A 24,462-nucleotide genomic window follows, 5' to 3' on the forward strand; every position below is an offset into this window, starting at 1 on the left:
AGAATTGTTGAAGAAGCAAACGGTTTGAGTTATTACTCGCTCCACAATCTAACTCAAAAGAATCCGTTCATTTTAGCTGTCTAATAAGTATGTACCCCCTTAAAGGTCATCAAACTATGAAACAGGGATTGGATGACACTGTTAAAATTTCCAGTTAACTATGACATAACAGTGGTTTATTTACTATTATTATTTTTGTTCCAAAAAAAAAAAAAAATAGTTATTAGATGAAGTGTATTTAATGAAACTTTTATTTTACAAAGTTGATCTACACATGACCCCTACGCGTCCATATAGAAAAAAGTTACATGACAAAGTGTGCCCCCTGATACCATTTAACTTCTGTCTGGAACCTTTTTTAATATCGTCAACAGTTTCGGAGATATTAGAGTAGGTCGATTTAAATAGGACACCCACATCAGACTTTGAATGATAAATAAAATTAAAAAATTAAAAACTTTTATGTACACACGAATACCAAAAATATATTCTCCATCGATCAGTTTCTGTTGGAAAAGATGCGTTTTTAACATTCTGCCAACTTTTCTGGGTTTCCGAACCACTTGTGCACCCTTGCTCGACGAAATGGCAGGCACTCTCGAGCTGACTGCCAGGTAGGGCCCCCGATACCTGGCGGAGAGACTTTTCCGGGAACCAAGAAGACCGTCTAATTGCTGACATGACAATGACATTAAGGGAGAAAAATCATTGCTGGCTTGTGAGAAGAGAGAGAGAGAGAGAGAGAGAGAGAGAGAGAGAGAGAGAGAGAGAGAAAAATTTGTTCCGCTTTTAAGGAATTCTTCGGTGAAGCAGTTCTCGAGATAGAGTATAACGGGAAACGCGATCCGCCGATAGAGACGAGCGAGTTGAATGCTTACGTCTCTAAGGTACACTTGTTCAGACATTGAGATCGAACTGTTATGTTGTTGGAATTTTTTCAACGGTGCGTTTTCGAAACAATTGTTTCGCAAGAATTAACACTACAACTACCAACATTACATGTATGCTAAGATAAATTGTCTGATTTATTAATATGTGTAATATATAATACAATATATCATAGTATAGGATAATATAAAGTATATAAGGAATTAAACGTTAACGTAAACTCCGATGAAAGTATCGTTAGGATTTCGATAATTGTAAAATAAAAAATCTGAAATCCATTGTTTTGACGGGTTCGGTAATTCTAGTGTTAAGGCCCCTTTCTTCTTTAGCGGTCGAAATAAAATTGTGATACTTAAGTAATTTTTCGTAAAGTAGGCAAAGATATGGTGGAATAAAAAGTTCTCTAGTCTTTATTTATTATACATTGAGGTGGATAAAAAAAATTATCTAGAAATTTGATATCATTGGCTGGCTCAAAATGCACATGTCGCTAATGTTTTGAAAACGTTTTAATGTCAGTTACAAGAATATCTAACAAAAACCATAGATTACTATTACTTAATTTAGAATCTAACATTTCGCATAGATGCTCTATTGTATTGAGATCTGGTGACTGTGGAATCACGTTTCCAGATGAATCACACACACACTCTGTAACATGTACAATCGCGAGCGAGTGAATTTTGATCGGACAACTCACCCGTCTTCGGTTCTCAGGACACGGTACGCGGTGATCATGTACGATCCACGGTTTCTTCGGCTCTTTGCGTCCATGCTTCGATAAAGCCTCAGCTCCGCGCCGATTATCTGCTCCCCGGCCGGTACCTCCGAGACATCGAACCAGAGCCGTTTGCCGCGTTCGTGCCTCACGCCGGGAACATGATGATCTGAAAAGATCGAGAAACAAAAAAAAACGGTCTCATTAAGGCTCGAGGGGTAGGTGGATTGGCCTATTTACCTGGAGTACAGTAAATCCTCGATGAGTGCTCGAAGGCTCCTCGGCACTGTACGTTAAATATTTCAGAATCCCAAGCTCTATCACTGCATTAAACTTCATTAAAAAATCAGCGTTACACCTGAGGATCTCTCCTTATCAGTGCTGAGGAGCCTTCGAACACTCATCGAGTATTTACTGGAAATCGTTGGCTACTCGTTGTCGTTCCAGTCACGGTTACTGTGTACAGGGTGTACTAAACACTTTTCCAAAACTTCAAACACCAATTCGTCGCTCTAGTTCTTAATTGTTCTATCTCCATCAGTTTCTAAACTGAGAAAACTGAGTTTAAAGTTTACGAAGTTTAATATTATAGGAGCAGAAAAGTATAGAAGTAATCAAACACATTATAATATTATCCACTGAATAGATATTCATTACAAAATGTAATCAAATTTCATTTTGTTATCAATATAAATTTTTAATTGTGCGAAATCTGTTAATTTTTTACATGTTTTGCGTTATTTCGACTTCTATTGAGAATAATATGGACCACTTTTGAGAAAAGAATTGAATAATGAACTGAAACGTGGTGTCGATAGTTGTATGTTTAAACATAGAAAACATCAATGCAATTGACTTTCTATCATTTTTTCAGAGAAAGGAAATTATGTAGGTAAGGACGCTAACGGTTTGGGTCGATTCATTTGTTGTTTTTTCTTAAACTAAAGAACGAAATTATTTGCAATGTCTGTTGAAATTACAATTCGACGAAAGATAGAGAATACGTGGTCAGTCGAAGAGGTAAAACCTACAAAATCCCTGTAAGCCGAGTAACCTGTTCATTTACGATAAGTTTTAGGCCAGTGCCCCCGACCATTACCTGTTCCCTTCTACCTAGACATTGTCTGAATACCTTGAAAGTCATACCTTTTCCGATCTATTGATTCTGTTTTCACTTTTCTGTCTTAAATGAGAGCTACAGTTAATCAGTTACATATAGTTCGTAAAATAACAATGAATTGAAACTGGTAAACAAAGTAGTCATTTCCAATTTTACAGAAATCTTTCATTGTAAATTATGTTATGTGTACCAATAAGTAAACAATTATTCCTTGATAAGATGTTAATATAGTTTAAATTCAATGTATCTTTCCTAGTAGTGTTGGAATATAATGATAAATATTATTAAGGTATTATGCATTCTTTTTATTTTCGTGGAAAGAAATATTAAATTTGGAAAAAGTAAAAGATTTATTTTATCCATACACCTACTAATAATATTTTTTGTAAGTGGAGTTGCGTATATTAACAAATTTTAAATATACCAGAAATTATTTACAACACAGGTTCACAGTTTAACACTAGAAGTGCCAGTATTGAATGTATAATAAATTAAATGGTATATGTAATACAATACTATACAAAATATATAAGACAATCTAGCATAATATGCCATAAAATAAAATCTGTAAAAAATTAAAAGCCAACATAAATTCGTCGAAAGCACCATCATAGTTCTAGTAATGGAAAAATAATAAATCTATAATCCGTCATTTTGACGGATTTGGTAATTCCAGTGTTAAGAAAATATAATGCAATGATTCGTTACTACGTATTTTATTATAGGTATCTGTATGCCACTATATTTGTCTTATGTTCCCTCTTTTATACATAATAATCCACTATATTTTACCAAACTTAATTTCGAGTTTTCAAGGAATCAGAAGCCTGTGTGCCATTATTAATTATCTAATGTCATTTTTACGAAAAGAAAAGGGCTGAAATATGTTCTGACTTCACATTCCTGATACATCTAATAGTACAACAAAACCGTAATAAAGAACACAAAACAAAGCAGCCCCAAATTCAATTGCGGATCGCTCCATCAATTCCCACTAAACTGGCCATCCAACTGTCAATATGGCGGTCAACGTTCGACCCGGCATCCCACGAACTCCTCTATGTCCCCCTCAACCCTTACCAACATACACCGTTAATTCCATCGTTCACGGTGGAAGTCCCGGTAAATCAATTTTCTCCCGCCCCGAAACAACGAAGTCGCTTCTCTCTCCCCCCCGCCCTACTCATTCCATTCGAGCCCTCTACCCGAAAACGCCATCCACCGTTAGAGGGAGCAACCGAGGGGAGCCAAAGGAGGGTGGGGGGCGGGGGCAAAAACCATGGTGTGGAGCAGCAGCATCATCACAGCCTCTGTGGCCGACACCGATAACCAGCTATCCTCCTCCCGTTCCGGGCACGAGATCGATAAGGGAATCGTTACCCGTCGTAAATGAGACGGGGGCCCCCGGTGGAACGAGCCGTGGACAATTCGCAGCGTGAAATCGTCCTTTTTTCTACCGCCAAAGGCCCGGCGGAGCGTCTTCGTGAAGCGAAAGTGGGAAGCCAGCAGCCAGTAGGGTATACCCTTCCGCCCCGGGGACCGAGTGGTGGGTCCCCTTAAGTAATGCCCTAATGCCTCTCTCTCTACCGAGGAGGGTCCGCCGACGTCACGGAGGTAGAAGTTGAAGGGTAGGGGGTGAGGGACTAGAATGAGGAGTAAAGCGAAAGAGCCCCGGCTGGACCCCTCGGCTCTCGGGGTGGTCCCGAATAGCTTGGGACCATCCTGGACCGCTCCACGACCGACTGGACTTTTGTTTTTTACCCCACCCAGCCTTCTACTTCTCTACGTTCTCGATCTTCCTCCTATGGTGTACCGATCTCTCTCTTTCTTTTTCTCTTTCTCTCTTCTACACCTACTAGGGGCTCTCCACTTACTCGTTCACTCTAACCCCCCTCCCCCTCCTATCCCGTGCGTAACGTGCACGCGAGAAACTCGACGAGAGAGAAAGAGAGAGAGAGTGTTGGACCGAACGAGCCGGCCTCCCCTTTTCTCGTAGAAACAGGGAGAGCGGAGGAGAGCGTGTTCTTGCGATATTTTCCTGGAAATATCCGTGAGCTGTTCCCTCACGGGGGCCCCCGGGAGACGAGGATCCGCCGTTTCACCCTGGGGCCCGATCGACGATCGTATCCCTCTCTCTCTCTCTCTCTTTATCTCTGTCTCTACTCGACAACATCCCGAGACCGTGACTCTGTTACCCGGATTATTGGTTCTAAGTAAAACACCGGGGCTAGATTCTTCTTTTTCGATGATTGGAACGTCGACCGTGGGAAAATTACCTTTCGCGGGGCCCCGCCACGTCTCGATGAGGGAGGGAGAGAGAGGACCGTGTTTCCGTTCCGACGCTCCGTCTGGGTGAGCGCGGGCCGCCATATTTGCGCTTCGACTACTTGGACGAACGGGCTCTCGGCCCGTTTCCAACGAGAGTCTCGTTCGCGATTCGACCTTTGCGCAGTGTAACGATCCCCGTACAAAATTAGAAAAAAAATGTTTTACTATGAAAGTTTTTTCCATGAATAGATATTAGTAACACTTCTGTCCGTTACGAAAATGTTAAAAAAGTGGACAGTTGCATGGAGACGAAAAACATGGTCGAAAATAGTTTCATATATATTTTCCTGTTTTATAGCTTGTGGTTAATTTGCGAGTAAAGTTCTTTTTTATACGGTCAATCAACACTATTATAGAAATAAAATGGATACGTTTTTTTTTATAGGATATTTCACGTGTTGAACAGTATACCATACGACTATGTAGTTAGTTTTACTATAAAATGTAGTTGTGTAATTAAAAACCGTGTTACACGGGTCTTATATCACGAGTAAACGTAAGAGCGACTTTCACACTTGTATCCATTCGAGACAATAGACTCCCACGACTTCCACCCTGAAAGAATAAGCTACCGAAGAGTTGCTCGCAGGTCTGGCTTCAGTAGAAAGAGAGAGAGAGAGAGAGAGAGAGAGAGAGCGTTCTACTCTCGAGGGTTGCCATAAAACTCTCTATAAAAGTCTCTAAACGATAATAAATCTGTCAAGCAGACACACAGCGTAACCAGTAAAACTAATACAATCTGGGATGTCCTGTATCAAAAAATAATGAAGTTGCATCGTTATATTTCAATTAACATTATTTAAAGATTGTAATAATAATGTTAGAAAGAAAATAATAAGTTCATCAGTATTTTTAGTATTTTTACATACAATACAACACTCTGCAATAGCGCCGAGAAAGCTACATAACGTGCGATTAAAGTTTCATCTGTGAAAAGCGACATTTCATAATGCATCGATCTAATAAAACCCCCCGGGCATGAGGCGGTCCCCGTTGGCGAACGAAAGAGCAACCGAAAACTGAACAGCCGTAACACGGATTGGGCCTAATCATTAGTCTAACTACTCGATGGAACGGGAAGGGGGGTGGGGATAGTGGAGCTCCGTTGCCTCGGAGCGTATTCGCCACTTTTATCCAAGCGCAGAACGAAACCGAGAGAAACGGTCCACCCGGCTCTTATTCCGGCACACAGTGGGCCAGAACGGCAATCTAGCTGAATTTCATTCGTGGGACACTATTGTGATACGTCTAATGGGGAAATACTTAAAACAAAAGTTGTAGTATAACCACCTAATTTTTTATAAAAATATCATTTTTTATAGTTAACTAAGAAATGATTAATCTTTCACTATCAACTACAGTTCCATAAGGCTCGTGTTAAAAAGAAATTTTTGTAACGTTTCTTTTTCAATAATTTTATCGTTGATCTTGTGATTTTTTTGGTAACAATCGAAAGCTGAAGCTTTTAAGAATGTTCCCTTAACTTTTCAACTAAATTTATAATTATTGAAAATTTACGGAAGCCACCTTAACACATTTCAACTGCTCGCGCTGTCTGTCGTAAAAAAAATATGGCGAAAAAATAAACGATTTTTCAAGTATGTCATTATTTGAATTAAATTTAGCTAGATTGCCATTCTGGCCCACTGTGGCGGTGCGGCGTGGTTCTCCTCTTGTAGTTCGTTGCCGCCGCAGGCCGCTGGTCCTCCCCCTTCCGCCCCTGTCTGCTCCGCGAAGGAACCGCCCTCGACGGAAGATAGATAGATACAGGGGGAGAAGGTGGGGCGGCGGGGGAAGGGGGACGATCCTGGGGAAGAAAAGAGCAAAAAGAGTCGGGCCCCAGGACGAGCCGGGGCACCCAAGTTGAGACATTTTTACCTGCCCGCGGCTTCACGTGGGGAGAAAGATATTGACTCGTCTTCCCCGTTCGGGTATCCGCGCGATTCGCCCGGAACGGGAGACAGGGGGAGAGGGAGAGAGATAGAGGACGGGATGGGGGAAACTTTGTATAATATATAGGCCGAACCACGAGTCGCTCCGCGTGTGTAGGGTAAATTCAGAAGAGACGCCACCCTTTTTGGTTGAGAATCAATAACTTTTTGGGTTTTGCACTAATTAATACGATCTTTTTTTTTTGTTACAATAACACACTCATACAGGGCTTGAAACGATTCCAAAAATAACTGTTTCAAATTTGTCATTTTACTCCATAGACGCGTGCTTTATAACATAAAATTACTATATAAAGCAACATTGGTTTACCCTTTCATTCCGAAATTATTCAAAAATTACCAAATAAATATTTTGTCGTATTTTTGTGTACATTACATAACATATAAATGATTCACAAGAACATTTTAACATTTTGATAAGCGTCAAATGCCATTTTTCATTCGTTACCATTTCACAACTTTTTATACCTTTATCATAATTATACACAATAACTCCCATTATTAATGTTATTATACATAATAAAACCAAATTTTTCTTAACTCTGATCAATAAACCCTCCTGAATTATTTAAAAGAAATTACAGTTTTCTACGGTTCTATTGTATTAGTAACCATCCACGCAGCACGTGAATTCCATCAAATGAAAGAGACAAAGGACTAATATAATGTCTTATTTTACCGATAATTTTTTAAATGCACATTCATATTTCTGCCATACCATCTATATAAGTGTAGAAGAAACTATTGTATACTCACAAATATGACAAAATACATGATATTAAAATTTGATTTTCTAATTTAGAATACGTAGCCATATGACAACAGTGGGAATGAAAGGGTTAGGTTGTGCAGTGTTCTTCGATAAATTTGCAACGTTTTTTTCGCAATTCTTCCACACAGAATAGGTGTCCCTAATACTTATGGCCGGCCATATACGTGTTGACCACACATGCCCGCGAAAGATCCTCGAGGGGACCAGGTGCACGTAGTACCCCCCTCGAAAGGATCGCGGACGAGTCCGGGGCGGCCCCATAAATCGAGCGGTACTTTTTAGGGGAGTATGCCGAAAGCCCTCTCTGACAAATGGAAAGGATTATGTGGACTAATTATACTCAATTATAATCAATGATAAAATTATTGAAAAACAAGCGTGACGAAAATTTCTTTTTAACACGAGCCTTATGAAACTGTAAGTGATAGTGAAGGATTAACCATTTCTTATTTAGCCACAAAAAATGATATTTTTATGAAAAAAGGGGATTATGGTGGCATGAAAAAAAAGATATGTTAACGATTAAATAAAACTAAAAATTGAGATCAAAGTATGCAAACCTAGGTTTCAATGCGTTTGGTAGTATCTTTCGGGAGACAATAGGAAAAAAAATTCTTGTGTTTTACACTTATTTGTACATTTTCTTTCCATTTAACTATTTTGAAATAGTTTAAAATATTGATCATTCAAATTAAATTGGTAAAATAGATCAAAAGTATAGGGGGCAAAAATGTTTTTTATTTACTTGAATGTATAATAAATAATGCCAGGAAGTTTTTTATCATATCTTCTTTGTGTTCTTTAAAAAAAATTCCTATATATCACCTATTTTTTGAGCCGTCAAATAACACGACCGACAAGGCTCATGTCCTATGCAGTTGAAGTCACCAATGTGTCTCTTCCGAAACAAGCGATTCCATGAACTAATCAGAATTTCATCTCAGTTGTGTTACATATTTATTACTCAGAATAAAGATTTAATGTCTTACGTATTATAAACATTGAATATTCTATGAATATACAGGATGTTCCGTTTAAAGCAGGCTTCCTAAATATCTTCCCTATCTGTTATTATACGAAAAATATTTTTCGCGTAATTTAAATGGTTTCAAGTTACGAATCAGATAACGGCAAACATTTTTTATAAGTGCCACTTTTTAATGGTTCTTTCGAGGTTATATAATTTTTGTTGTTGTATGTTATATTCAACATTATTATACATTTATCCATGTACAATAGTATGACCTTGAACTCTAAAAATTTTAAATCCACTTATAAAAAATTTACTCTAAAAATTTTGAATTCAATTATATAATTTTGTCCGTCATCTGATTCGTCTCTTGAAACCATTTAAATTACGTAAAAAATATTACTCGTATGATCACGGATAGAGAAACTATTTAAGTGGCCTGTTTTAAGTGGAATGCCCTGTATATGGATACTATTTAGTTAATTATTTAATGCAATGGAATACCGAGCATTAACAAATTAATAGTAAATGAGGTACTAATGCTTATCTTTGCTACCTTTGGCAAGATGCTAAACACAAAATAATCATCAATAAATTGTAACCCGGCTGTCAATAAATTACCATAAAAAAAAACATATGTCTCGTATACGGCGAGATCCCCATAAGCAGGTGTAAAAAGGTCAAGAGCAAACGTCCTCTAAAAATAAAGGCAAAACATGCTTTCCTGAATATCGATGACTTCGTCATCTAGAAGATCGTGGATTTATGCGGAATTAGTGAAGGACATGGATTCGAAAATTCGTACGAATGCGAAATTGAAATACGATGAATAATTGAACTCGATGATTTTGCTTGTAACCCCAAGCTGTCACCTGGGTTATTTATGCAAGAAAGACGTAGTGATATTCTAATTATAATGAAATATATGTATATACATAAAAGAATAATTAAAATATACTTAAGTAGTATACTTGTAGGTACTTTAAGAGTTACACGCGAAAAGTGGGAGCGCCTTTTTGACTTTCATTTTAGTTTTTAAACCCTTAATAAACTGACTTTCACACCCCTAAAGAAGGGCGAATCACTCATTATAAACCCACAAAGTTTCATTCCAATCCACGAGGTAGCGTTCGCTTGGTTTATCTTGGTTAAATATATTTTTCTCGGTACAAATAATTTTGCACAGACATTAACGAATACAAAAAATTGTTTGCACAGTGACTTATGCCATTTAAAAAAAAATTTGCAAATTTTTTCAATTTTTTACAAGATATTCGAATTCAGCAACCCCAAAAACACGAGAATACCGATTTGGATGAAAATCCAATCAAGTTACGAATTTTCGAGAAAAATGACCACTGTGCGATGGTCCAAATTCGCGCAACCTTCCCCTATTCCGAGCACGGCGAACAAATATGTACATACCGCCGTGAACGATAGAGAAATAAGGATTGGAGCGAAGGATCGAAAGGGGGTCGCGCGGGGGCGAGCGATGGCAATCAATTAAAGACCACGCCGGGCGTCGTATAACGTAATAAACGCAATTTAATTTATGCCGTTTTTTATCGGACCCCGGAGTTCCCGGTACTGCGGGGCTGGCTACATATGTCGAATAAGTTATGGTTATGGGTATCAATTTATATGCATGCCGCATATCGCGTCGAAGAGCCTAGAACGTTTCTCACCGCGGAGCCAACACACGGGCATCAGGCGTCACGGAGAGATAGAAGCAGGAGGGACAGATGACTCGTGAAACGGCAGAGAGAGGGACGGAACAAGCTTTCCGAGAACCGTTCGAACGCGCGCGCGCGGTTCTTCTCCGCCACCCTCGCGGAACAACGCGATTCCTTCTTTTGCTTCCATGGAAACCGATCGTCCTCGTGATCGTCGATGCTTGGTACCGGGTCGGTTGCACCATGGAACGGCTGATTTTAGTAGATCGGTATGGTAAATTGTCCCAATTTCTACTTTACATTCATTAGCTTTCGTATCGATAACTCGCTCTATTCGATATAAGTATTTTTTTTCGATACCAAGTATATATCGCACACAGAAGTATCGATACTAAAAATACTCGGTATTGAAACGAAAGTATCGAGTATTTACTTGAATTTACTTGAACCGGTTCATCCGTAGTTCTAGCTGTTCTTCAGTAACAATTCGACATATTCACTGTTGATAAGAGAAAGTTATAAAAATCGATAAAGATATTTCGCATAAAACAGATTTATGAATATTCGAAAAATATATTAGTAAGTGTCTGAATACTTATAGACGGTAGTGAACCTTACACGTGGCTTGTGGCGTAATTACTGAATAACGGCTCGACACTTAAGGGGGTATTCTTTTAAAATAGTATTTTCTTAAAGTATTTATAACATCTTGAAAATGTGTTCCCAAAGTGATATGCTTCAGTTCATTGAAATGATGAAGCTATAATGATTTTAAGAGAACGATTCATACGGAGAACGGTTTACCGGTGCACAACTAAACGCATTTTTCTGGAAACCATGTTTTCCAAATTGGCTGTCACGACATCTCAATAACAAGTTAACCAATTTACTTCAGCTTTGACATACATACAAAATAAACGTTTCTTTATCTTATAAACTACTATTATCTCATTATCCGCAATAGTTTTTTTTATCGCCTGAGGAGGTTGCAAAAATGAATTTTCGCTTTACATGGTTGCCATTTTGTTAAAAAATTTTTGTTCTGCTTGATAGTAGTTCACAAGATAGCCACTTCTATGTAGATTAAGATTGTCTTTGATTTCTCTTTCCGATCAATACAACAACGTGAATTGTGGCAGCCACTCAGAGCGATACGCTGCACAAGCATGTAACTTTGTTAATGTAAAAGATAATTGCACAAAAACTTTACTGTGCATTCTTGAAACGTGAAGAAACGTGTACGAAAAACTACAAGTTCCTTGATTCATTAATTCTTAGTTCTAAATATCGCTTGAAAATGACGCCACCGAGTGTGAATACCCCTTTAACGTTAGTTCCTCTCAAAACGTTGGGTTCGCCCTTACTGACCCGCGCAACGCCTGAAACGAAGACAAAATTTTCGTACGAATCTATACCAAATGGAATCTATTAATTTCCCCAAGCCTTCCGTGTTCGCCTCGTCGCGTTGCTTTTATTCATACGGCCTCGAACTCGAGCGAACACTCGCATGTAAACTCGGTCCGCATTTGCATCTCCTCGATGTGCACCGAGCGCAGGGGAGGGGGGGGGTGGAGGAAGGTCGTGCAACGAAGATCCACGGCTACAGCGAGCGTGTCCAAGCTTCACCGCCGTTCCCGAGAATTTGAGGAAATTCGCGCGGACGACTTTTCCCTCTTGGTTCGCGGTTTTTGTCCGGCGGAGTTCTCGCCTGTTTATTTTCAGAAACGTACCACCTGGAACGCTTCACCGGTGAATCTCTTCTCGCGAGCGTGTTGACTGTTGACACGTAGGATTTATTCAGCTGGTGTCGATTGCGTCTCGTCTACGAACGAACGGAACACGGAATTCTTCGCGAAATCGAGAGGGAAACGCGTGCAAGCTAGTGATGCGATTGATACCGTATCGATATTATCGATACCCTTTCTCCAAGTTTCAATACAGTATCGATACATATCAAAGACGTAGGTATAAAAAAACATCGATACCTATTTGATACACCTACCCGAAAGTATCGATACTTGTTTGATACCTACCCGTAAGTATCGATACTTGTTTGATACCTACACGAGAGTATCGACACCTATTTGATACATACTCGAAAGATGAATACTCTTCGACAGTGCGTTTATTCCGAGCCGGCGAGCGTTGAACGCTAGACGTCGAGTGTATTCATACATATTGAAACGCATGCATTATCACGCTATACATATATTTCAACTCATTTATTACAATACAAAACACATAAACATAAATTAGCAATGTTCCAAACAAATCAAGGAATTCAAAATAAAAACCATTTACATACATATACACAGACCTTCTATTATTACTAAATGTAGAAATAAGAAGATGAAATTTTCCTTGTTTCTACATTTAGTAATAATGGAAGGTCTGTGTAATGGTCTCTTCGAGAGTAGAACTCTTGGGTGGTGTCTATTCTCGAAGAATTTACCAAGAAAGATCGATCGTTCATCTTTGGGACACTCGGTTACAATCCACGAACAATTCTCATTTGGACACATCGAATTGATTCCTCGCCGATAAAATTCTCGCGTCTAGAACGTTTTCATTAAGCCCAACGTTTTTAACTTCCGTCGATTCACCCGGCCGATAAAACTGTCGGTCTCACCAGGATCCACGACAAAGATAGATCGCCCTGTATCCCCCCGGTGGACGCACAAATATAATTATAGAGCTGAATAAATAACGAAACTAATTGCGATAGCCGCCGCAGATAATCCCCATATTTCTTCCTTATTACGAACAGCGGCGTTCCGCCATTGATGTTTCAGTTTATGGGACACGGTTAACAGTTTTTCGGTGGATTATAACACGCCAGGTAAAAATCTTATCTCCGACGAGGATCTTCCTCCACGACAGGCGATGAAACACCGTCGTGTTTCTGAAGCGTACACATCTTCCGCCTCCTCTAACGGAGGCGAAGTTTACTCTGTAAAATCTAACGCGACGTGAATGTGTTTCGACGATCCAACGAATGCTTAAATATGACCGAAATATGGAAATCAAAGCGAACAATAACTGTTATCCATACTGTGACACTGATCTTATTCATCAAAAATTCGAAATCTCAATTCTGGGAATTCCCCTAAAGTAAGGTGTGGCTTCTGAGGGTTAAGTTTTAGTTTATAGGGAAGTTTAAAAACTGTTTTGCTCAAAAAATACGTTTTCAATGATTTCCCTTTACAATCACAACGTATCAAGACAATCAACAGCAGCTTCTTTTAATGTCAACCACTTTTTTCATCGGTCAGCACTCAAACTGCTTTTTCTGAACACTCACATATGGCTGTATGCTCACCTAGGTTTCAAGACCCATGCAACTCCGTGGTATAATACTAGAACTGTAACTATTCGGATATCCGAACTGTTCAAATACGAATAATTTATTCGAAACAATCGAATAGTACGAAGTATTCGAATATCTGAATATTCGAATAGTATGGAGTGTTCTCTGATGAATCCGCACCGTTTTCGGAGGCTTTTACAAGAGTTCAATCAGTTCGCATAAGGTTAAATCGGTGTGCGTATTCGTTACAACAAATTATTCTCCCTACTTATTGGAATAATTTATTATTATTTATTTGAACAAATTATATGTATAATAATTTTAAAACTATTCGAATAATAATATCGACAAATGATAATTGCTCTCGTTTCAAAATTTGTAACTTCACCAAAAAATGACGAAGATTTAGATTTACAGTTTGAAAGAAATGTAATTGTAAAGGCCAATGTGAAACGAATTTCACGGTAAAGTGTGAAAAAATATATTATGTTCAGATTCCTATTCAGTACAACCCAAAATTCGATCCCTTCGAATATTCAAATACTCCGAGTAATCCGATTATTTCGAGTAATTCAAATACTTCGAATATTCGAACGGTTGGAATATCAAATTGAAATTCTACTGCTATTCCAATATTCCGAGTAGTCCGATTATTTCGCGTACTTCAAATACTTTGAATATTTCGTGTAATTAATACTTCGAATATTTCAAGTAATTCAAATATTTCGAATATCAGAATGATTGGAATATCAAATTCGAATTCTACTGCTGTTCGAATATTCCAGTGTTCGAATTATGCGAATATTAGAATATTCGTAACAGCCCTAGTATATACATAATCAGCTGTCCGCTGCTAATTATTCATACCAAGGAGGGGGGATAAATCTCACGTCTGACACATTCGGTTCAACGAACCTCGTGAACGGGGATTCCCTTGGCTCTTCGAGGAGAAGCAGCTTTCCTCTCCCGAAACGAGCGGCGACGATGCGCCGCGGCGCTCTTGCATCGTAAATTGTTCCGCGTTCGGCGCGGACGGGTCGTCGTGACGCGAACAGAGCAGGAAGAATGGTAATTTCTGACGAGTGAATGAACGAAGGACAGGTGTGTATCTCGGAATCGAGCCTTTCTTCGACGCAATTCGCGTGCCTTTTTCCAAATTTTTTCCGGGAAGATTCCTACAACCCAAGCGCGGTGCAGAACGAATCTTCGAGACCAGCGACACACGGGTGCACGCGAGCGCAATTTTAACATTACAATTTATTAAGTCGTCGGATGAATAATTATAATTGGACCAAGTGACGCAAAAAGTTTCAAAAGACTGAAAGAATCAACCATCGATGATTTGAAATTAAGTGGGTTTTGTTTGAAAATTTTTATTTTAAGAAAAAGTAGCTTCATTTCTATCGGGTACACTTTATTTCTTGTTGTTGGTTCAGAATGTTTTTTAATGACTCATTAAATAGTGAGTCATAGATGCCACAAATAATATTCTGGCTCGTCCTTTAGCTAATTCTTCGTGGATGTTCACTTGAGCTTGCAATTCCGAAGCCAATAATATTTGTTTCAGTCGCAAATGGCCATTAGTTTCTGAAATATTTAATGTTCAATACCGAACAGCCTTCGTACACTTATCGAGGATTTACTGTATCCAGTTAATTCGAATAAAATGGACGAAACAAAAAAAAAACACTTTGACCGCGTGTATGCCTTCCGAATACACACGAAACGCGAAAGAGGATCGAGGAGAGGTCCGCAAGCTCATCTGGGATCCCCTATCAGAAACGGACCAGAAAACGTGGCCGATTTCACGCGTTAGCCTCGATCGACTTGGATCGTTTTTCGTGATCACGAATCCGCTACAACCTGCCTCCCCCTCCCCATCCCTCCAGCGACGTCTCTACGTGATTTCACAGATCGGGAACGTGTTCGAGTGGTGTCCTTGTAATTTATCTTCCTCGAACTTTCTAGAAGAATTCACTGGACGACGCGCCGAGTTTGCTCACTCGCGCGCTCGTTCGTTCAAGCCAATGACGAAAAGGATTCCGACCGAATAGAAAGTTCTATGATGAGGCGGCGGGACATTTGCATAAGTCGACGGCAACGAAAGTGGAAACCATTTCTGTTCTCTCTAAACTGATCCTGGCTGCCTTCCACCCCTCCTCTCCACCTTTCCATCCATTTTTTTCGAGGAGATCCGCGCACCGATTTCGATCATCCGAGGCGTGCGTGACATAACCCCGATGAGTTATCGCCAACGGTCCCCGACGAAGAATTCACGATGGGCGGTCCGCATGAACGGTCCCCGCCAGGACCTTCTTACGGGAAATGTCTACACGTCCAAATAGAAAGTTCTACAAGCTGGCTGGTTGGCTCGTCTGTATCTGTGTGTGATCCTCGAAACGTGGAAATTTCGTACTTCCACAGACCTCACCCCCCCCCCTGTTCTTTTAGTTCGTCCATGTTTCTCGTTGTTCAAAGGATTTTCTACCCCTTTGTGTACGACTTAATATGTAAAATACAGTAAAATAGAAAACTCCATACAGTAAAAAACAGAGCTCCAAAAATTCTCCATTTATGGTTTTGATAGTGAAATAAAAATTCAAATTCGTCTCTGAGACCAGAATGGCCCGTGATTAACAAGAAACAATTCATTACGCACGAGGTCCAATTGCGTAGAATGCTTTCTAAATCAGAAACTTACAAAATGGTAAGTTCGTCCGTGTGACGTCACGGTATCATCGGAAACGAGACACGACCTAAAATTTCATCGTGTTCGGGCTCTGCGATGAATATGCATGCGGAAGCGACGAATACACGCGAAACTGGTTCGCGTTTTAGGACGCGCGCGACAAATGGCGAACGCAAACGGGGATCCGACGAATGTTAAATCTATGCGTTTCTTCCCCCCCCCCTTTTTTTGGCTAAACTGCGTGCAGACTGCATTCCAAAACGAATATTTCTGCTCGCCAATTGTGGAATGTGAACAAACATCGAATAAAAAGTCTTCAATGATCGTTTTGGAATATCAGTATTTTTCGAAAAAATCGCGAAAGAAAAAGTGTTTATTTTGAATGAAATTCAGTTAAATTGTTGATTGTTCCAAATATTTTGGCGTGGCAATGAGAAATCACCGTTCGTTATCAAATTCAATATTTGGTATTGTACTCGACAAAGTAGAAAAACGCTTTAGTATTAAAATATTCGACATTAATAAGATCTAATACAGTAGTACATTTGATATTGTATAATCGAATAAATAAATTCGAATATTGTAGAAATATTTGATGTTTATAACGGTGTCGCATAGAATTATAATTATTCGACAATACTTGGTTGCAGTCCTGGGTAAAAGACCCATTTACTGCCACCTACCGAATTACTGTCATCTTAGACTGTTTTACTTAAAATAACAAATAAACGTAGTAAAGTTATATACAACGTAGTAAGTATATATAACGACAATTCTGCTCAAGAAAAAGCAGCACATAATTTCCTTTTTGCATTAATTTTTGTAAAATGATCCAAAATTCTTAGTTGTTTGGAAGAGTAAAAACTACGACTTCCTTATTAGCGAAAGGTAAAACAAGGTAGTAAAGAAAAGGCTATAATTGTAATATTTGAACTAGTAACATAATAAAATGTAATGTTTTAGGTAATATAAAGATCGTATATACAATAATATGCTAGTAATTGGGATGTCAGTAATTCGATCGGACACATTTTACAAGTGACAGTAATAGCTTCCGAGATCTATTATTGAAACTAATAAATTTATAAACAAAAGTAGAGGTTTAAAAAGTTACAATAATTTTTTTCTTCGGTTAAACATATTAAATAATAATACATACAAATAAAAACTTATGTTTTTGCTCAAATAATAAAAAAATTATGCAATAATGTCAGTGTCATTTCTTAAAGTGTCAGTAACTGGATCTTTTGTCTTATATCATTTTTATCAACCACAAATACGAGAGAATAATACCTAATCCAATTCATACATTCGTCCGACATACAAATAAATAGTGAACTACTCGTTTGTATATCTAATAACTGAAAATATTTAAAGTCATTCGACTGTATATTCGAAGATTCTATTCTTCAGTACGGCAACATAATTAAATTAAGTTCTATCGATTCTTTATATCCTTTTTCCAGATTAGGTGTTTATAATGAGTAGATTATGGCTATTCATATAAATGCACGTTTTCAGAGAGTAATTTAGAGAAACCGAAATTAAACAGAAATTTATTTCCCCTGTTAATGACTTCGTTTAATTAAAAATGAAATTAAAATACTGATCAAACTTTATTAGAAATAGTTACTTTATTTTATATTTTTCAATCGTGTATCCCATGTATACCTATAATACACATTCTAATAATGAATTAAACAACCGTGATTACTCGAATACTGTTCTAAAATTCCGAAATAAACAATCGAGATTATTCGGATATTTTCTAGTATTACGAAGTAAACAATCGAGACTATTCGATTATGATTCTAATATTACGAAATAAACAATCGAGATTATCGCATATTTTTCTATGAAATAAGCAATTGAGATTATTTGATTATTATTTTCTAAGGTTATAAAGAGATTTAATGTGGTTCGTTACGTATTTTGATGTGTTAGATCGTGCGGCAGGGATCAGTTTACTATCCCCTGCCGGATATTATGGGACAAGAACCCGCAGAACAGTCACGGAAATCGATGTTCTACTTTTAAACTAGTAGGATCTAGTAACATCAAAGTATCATAAGATGTCGACATTAATCGTAACAATTTCACTCAGAGTTTCTTAATAAAACAATTATACATATACAATATATATTTCTCAAACATGGTATAGCCATCCAAAATATACTTACAAAAGGGTCGCAATGTATTTAATGTGCTGGTGAGTAAGAGAAAATAAGTTTCTTTTAACCGTTGTTGCATTTCTTGTATAAATAATAAAAATAGAAATTACTTCCACTTTTTAGCGCGTCTCGAAGTTGGTCCACCTTTTTTTTCCAAAAAAAAACTTTTTTATTCACTGTACTTTAGACATTACGCCATCAATTTCTCAAATGCCTCTTAAATGTCACAATTTACACGGAAAACTTCATTCTGACTTTTTTCCCCGATAAAATCACCTCACTTAATGGCTCCGTTGAGTTTCCCGTGTCAATTGTGGATCGAAGAAGTTTATCTGATCGACGCTGACGATTTCACGGATCGAAATCACACACACATACATAAACACGATGTCTACTCGATGATATTCGAGAACCGAACACGAAGATCTGGCAAAGTCACCTGAAGAAACGCTAGACGGAGGCAATATTCCCGCGTGCCCGCAGAATGCTAACACCCACGAGAACTGCTTCGAAACCGGTAGAATCCAGTTGGTTAAAACGATTTATAATCCCGAAGTAAACTCATACAGAGCGCATTAATTACATCGATCGGTCTGAAAACATTTTCTAAAGCTGTCTCTGAATTCAAATCTGCCGATTAAGAAACCAGTTTCAGGCTCCAATTCCACCGCGGTTTCCCTCGGTCGCCGTCACCAGTCGCCACCATTCTTCTGTTTCTTTTTTTCATTTTTTTTTTCTTCCTCATCGTGGCAACGGAACCGTTCCGTCTGTAACATTTCGCCGCGATGGTGACGCGCGCGGGGCGTTCGGCTCAATTTCGTGCTATGACGCAACTGATTTGCTATTCGAGCCTAGTTCTCCCGTTGCCTCCGCGTTACGCAGGAGTAGCCAGTAGGACGTTCGAAACGAGAAAATTCAATCTCCCCCGTAACAGCGCGGCTTGTGAATTTATTAAACTAATAATGTAATAGTAATAAAACAAATAGTAAATTTATTTTAAAAACAAAGAAGTTCAATTAGAGGTGTACGTATTAATCTTGGAGCAGTCATTCAGTTATTAAAAAAAACCTTCAACTCCTAAACAGTAACATTTATAAGCTTGTACAGTAAATCTCCGATGTGTGCTCGTAGACTCCTCGGTACTGAACATGTGCTAAACCTCGTTAAAAAGTCAGGGTTACATCTGGGGATCTCTCCTTGTCAGTGCCGAGGTGCCTTCGAACACTCACCGAGGATTTACTGTAAACAGAGTTGCACAAAATGCAATCTAATTAAAAAATCAAAATCACAATTACAATGTGATTGCAATGTAATTGCAAGACAATTACAAGGACAGTAGTATCCTCAACACGTTGAATACCGTGGAGGTCACCGGTAACCTCCACTCTAGGGAGTATACTTTTCGATATTACTAATATTGGACCATAAATCGGTAAATTTCTACAAACTAAATGCCAAAAGTACGATAACATAGTTGACATTAATAATTTTATATAACATTTTATTCTTCTACACTCTGTGTAACAAAAATTTCACTTTGACGCTGTAACTTAAATGTATGAAAATCCTGCGGCATTCAACGTGTTAATTCAAATAATACAGGAAATGGTCTTCGTCCGAAAACATTTGTCCCATATTGTATGTATCCGAAACGTCGAATAACGCGTTCATCGAAGAAGAAGTCACAGGAAGCTTAAATCTGCCAGCCTTAAGTACCGCGATAAGTCGCGCAGCCGTGTGTCGAATCAAAGTCGCGGCTCGATCATGAATCCCCAGCGAGCTAGACAGATGCCAGCGGAAAGCGTGTTCGCGGAAGCAGTTATCCTCCAGTTGGGTGGAACTCACTGAACGACTCCGACGTTGGTGGACGCCACAGACGAGACGTCACGCCGGGAACATTTCTGAGATTACGGCGACTACGTCGTCGCTGACGACAATGTCCACTTACGCGAAGACACTCACACGCTACCGCTCATAAAGGTGAATTTATACGGTTCACTTTGGTTGAAATTCAATTCAGTCGATTCAACAAAGTTGGAAGAAAAATGAACAGTGTAAGTTACCATTTGGTTGACAGGGGTGATTGAATGGTAATTTACACAGCGTTCACTTTGCTTTCAATTTTGTTCAGCCAATGTGAACCGTGCAAATTCGCCTTAAGGATCCGAATACCTAGCAGTTTCAGACACACAATAAACCAACGATATTACCTTACTGTTTTCTCAGTGAATTAAATTTCCATAAAGGTGAATTTACATGATTCACTTTGGTTGAAATTCAAACGTTTGATTTCCCAGTGTAAGTGTACGATGGACTTATGAACGGAAATATGTACGCGCGCATACACACGCGAGTCGCGTAAACGCGGTGCCCAGCGACGGGATTAATTAAGTCCAATATGTATTCATGAATACCAATCCGTTTGATGCGAAAGATTCGTTTCGTTAAACTCGATTAATACTCGTGAAAACGAACGGTTCAATCTTTGTATCTACTAAACACTTGGCATCATTCAGCTGATTAACGCTAATAATGTACTTCGAACTCGACTCATCTCTTTCGCAAAGAGCGTTTGAACCTTGTCGATTGTACAATGTGCGAGTGAACGCTTAACAGTAGAACTATACATTCATACATATACTATAAAATATAGTAATATACAGAATCTACAGTACAATTTAGCATAATATAATATAATCGTAAAATGTACAGAAAATTAAAAATCACTATAAAGTCCACGGAAATCATTATAATTTCAGTAATGGTAAAATATTAAATCTGTAATCCAATATTTATTTTAGTATAATTGTACCTATGTACAGAAATTTTCGATGCATATGATCCGAAATGAAACATTCAGGTGTAAAAGGCACCCAAAAGTTACACGTCTGAAAGGCATTTACTGAGATTTATAATGGACATAACATCCGATAAACGAGAATCATTGCGCCGGCTGTCAATTAAATACTAATATGTGAAAGTAGGCAGAGTCTAAAAATAGTAGCTATGATCCAACACGGAAACTTAATATAGAACTTCAACGTAGTATCACTTTTCTTTACTAAAGATATTTTACCGTTCGCCACAACTTTCAACGTGTCTGAATCAAAAATTAACCACAACACATTCTTACCAAAAGTAATCGAAAATCTAATATTCGGAATCCAATTGCTGTAACGATCTAATTAGCACGGTTTCTATAATATTTTCTAAAAGACGGGGCAATTTGTTAAATGATCCCTCTCCGTTAGCAATGCTAGAGTCAACACTTTTCTAACCGATATCCTATTAATATAGGTTTCGTGATTTCAGTGCCTATCGATAAGAAATATATTTAATTCACCATTTAAATCAAGACTGAAGAAAAAGCTGTCACATTACATTATGAGGGCTGTGACTACGTTTCACGATTATAATTAAATTTTGCGATGGAACTGTTCATTACCAATTCCTGGTCGTTGATCGTCGAGTATAACTTTTTAATTTGAATGTTTATTTCACTGTCACAATCTAGTGCAGAATTTTCTAGGCTATGGCGTTCGAGTACCATCAAACTACAGTAACCAGTACATTATTTCCCAAAATGGTGTATCGAAAAAGTACCACTTAGTCGGTTCTTAAAAGTATTCCAAAATCGTCGTTACAGGATTATTCATCTCTAAGACTAGTGTAACGTTAAACTCAGTTTTCTCAGTTTTAGAAACCAGTGGACATAGAACACTTAAAAATTAGAGCGACGAAATGTAGTTAGCGGATGAAAAAACAAATTTTTTAAAAATTGACCATTTTTTAGCCATCCTAGGCTAACATTGTGAGTTAAGGACTAGTTTTGGTATGCGCAGAATAAGCGTACCAAATTTCAAACCAATCGGTTCAGCCATCTCTGAGATCTTTTTGGAACGCGTTATCAAAGTACAATTTGTGAAAAACTGTGATTAATGTTGCATTTAACTTTTTTTTCTTTAATTTCAAGTTAGATTTGTAAGCGAAACCTAACCTACACGTCACTGTAAATGCACATTAAGTGAAAGAACGTAGGCTGTAAACAGTAAAACAGAGGTTTAATTGTCTATTTTCAAAGCATTATACTGATCAGGGTTGGTTAGAGCTACTTTAATTAAAAAAAACGGATACTAATAATAGTCTATAATTTGATAAATAAAAGTACTTATAATTGTTTGCGACATTTTTTAAACTGATATTTTGATTGATTTTTAGAGAGCCCCTTTCAACATACTAAAGTTTGAAGAAAAGTGGTGATCCCTTTCGAATTGAAAACTATTATCGGTAGGGATATTTTCCCATACAACTATGCTTCAAACAGTGAAGATATGCCCGAAAGTGTTCGAAGATCTAGAGAGAGAGAGAAAAAAAGGAGGTCGTTTATACTATCCTCGTTGTCAACGCGATGACACGCAGAGAGCCGGACCGGGATAGAGACCCAGAGCAATGTACAGTATACATAGGGGGAGGGAGGGGGTTAGGGGACCATAGAGAAACCGAACAGAGAGACTATAATGACTTACTGTGCGCGGTAAAGGTCATGATGACGTCGCTCTGGTCGATGGCCCTGAGATCCTGACCGGTGAGATCGAACTCGCCGGCCCTACGTTGCTCGCCGCCGATCGGCTTCTCGTCTTCGTCCTCGCCCAACGCGTTCTTGTATATGTCCAGAAGGAACTTGGGCGCCGACCTCTTGACCTGCGGTGGCCTGCCGGCTGTGCTCCTCGGCCGATCCGGCAGACCGAGCAGATTCAATATCTCGTGCTCGACCTCGCGTTTCTCCCGTTGGCTGACCACCCGATGGACAACGGTCTGATCGAACCCGTTGTCGACGTACAGTCCACTCATACGGTCCGCGGCGGCGGTGCTCGTCAACCCGGCGAGGATCGTGCCAAGGATCAGCAGGGGCGCGAGACGGCGCGGCGACATCTCGCCACCGCCGCGTCTTTCCGCCTGTGCGCGGGACCTACGGCCGGTCGAACCGACCACCATTCCTCTGTTCCACGACCACGCCGTTTTTTCCACCACCACCTCCACCAGCACCACCTTCCCCTACGCCACCGTCGCCTCCTCCTCCTCCTGCGTCGGTGCTCGCACCACCACGACGACGACGTCGTCGTCGTCGTCGTCGTCCCCTAGTCGAGCCACCAAAAACGTGGACGGAAGACCACCGAGCGCGGAGAACCGCGCGCGCGCGCGCGCGCGCCTCGACTCGGCGATCGAGCCCCTGGAACGGTTAAAATCGATCCGATCGATCCTTTGGCACACGACGAGAAACAGGTAGATACTCGGATAGTATCACGAGTGCACCCACCACAAACACGAACCTGTAACGCACTTGAATGAATTACCTCCTGCTATTACTCTAAATCCCTCCCGGCACTTGATACCTTCGTCTCTCCAAACAGGGTCTTAGTTGAATCGATCACACATTTAAAAGATACAAGTCCCGTATCTTGGCCACCCGTCTGTCCCCTCCCCCTCCCTGTTAGTATTGGTAAATATTTCTTCACAAAACACACCCACGATGATTCCTTCTTCCTGTCCTCCAGTGTTCACCACACGCGCGCACATACACACACACACACGGCGTTCGTGCGGTCCACCTTCGACCTTTCCTTTTTTTTTTTCACACGATTCCGAACTAATTTTCGTCACTATGCTACCGATTTGTAGGTACACCAGGTCTCTGTTCGCGATGCAGTTCACACCGGATCTTTACGGGGCACCATGCTCGCGGGCACTTTCCTCGATTACGGAACGGATTTAAAAACGAAAAGAAAAAAAAGTAACGAAATAATAGGATCCACACGCCGCGCACGTTCACCAAAACAAAAAAAAACAAACAAACGCGCACGGGTGGCTCTCTCG

General features: G+C 39.3%; 1 protein-coding gene across 1 annotated transcript in view; it reads right to left on the minus strand.

Moving 5' to 3' along the window:
• LOC107186627 (protein 60A) overlaps window positions 1-23,553 on the minus strand; it is a 47,153-nt gene extending 23,600 nt beyond the window's left edge. Inside the window, exons 1-2 of the mRNA XM_015574528.1 lie at window positions 23,115-23,553; window positions 1,589-1,775 (exon numbers count right to left, since the gene is read on the minus strand). Coding sequence (XP_015430014.1) covers window positions 1,589-1,775; window positions 23,115-23,520 — 593 coding nt within the window. The 5' untranslated portion in view covers window positions 23,521-23,553. The remainder of the gene's footprint in view (window positions 1-1,588; window positions 1,776-23,114) is intronic.
• Between the last annotated feature and the right edge of the window lie 909 nt (window positions 23,554-24,462).

Source organism: Dufourea novaeangliae, unplaced genomic scaffold (genome assembly GCF_001272555.1).
Source record: "Dufourea novaeangliae isolate 0120121106 unplaced genomic scaffold, ASM127255v1 scaffold14, whole genome shotgun sequence".
NCBI classification, from domain to species: Eukaryota; Metazoa; Arthropoda; class Insecta; order Hymenoptera; family Halictidae; genus Dufourea; species Dufourea novaeangliae.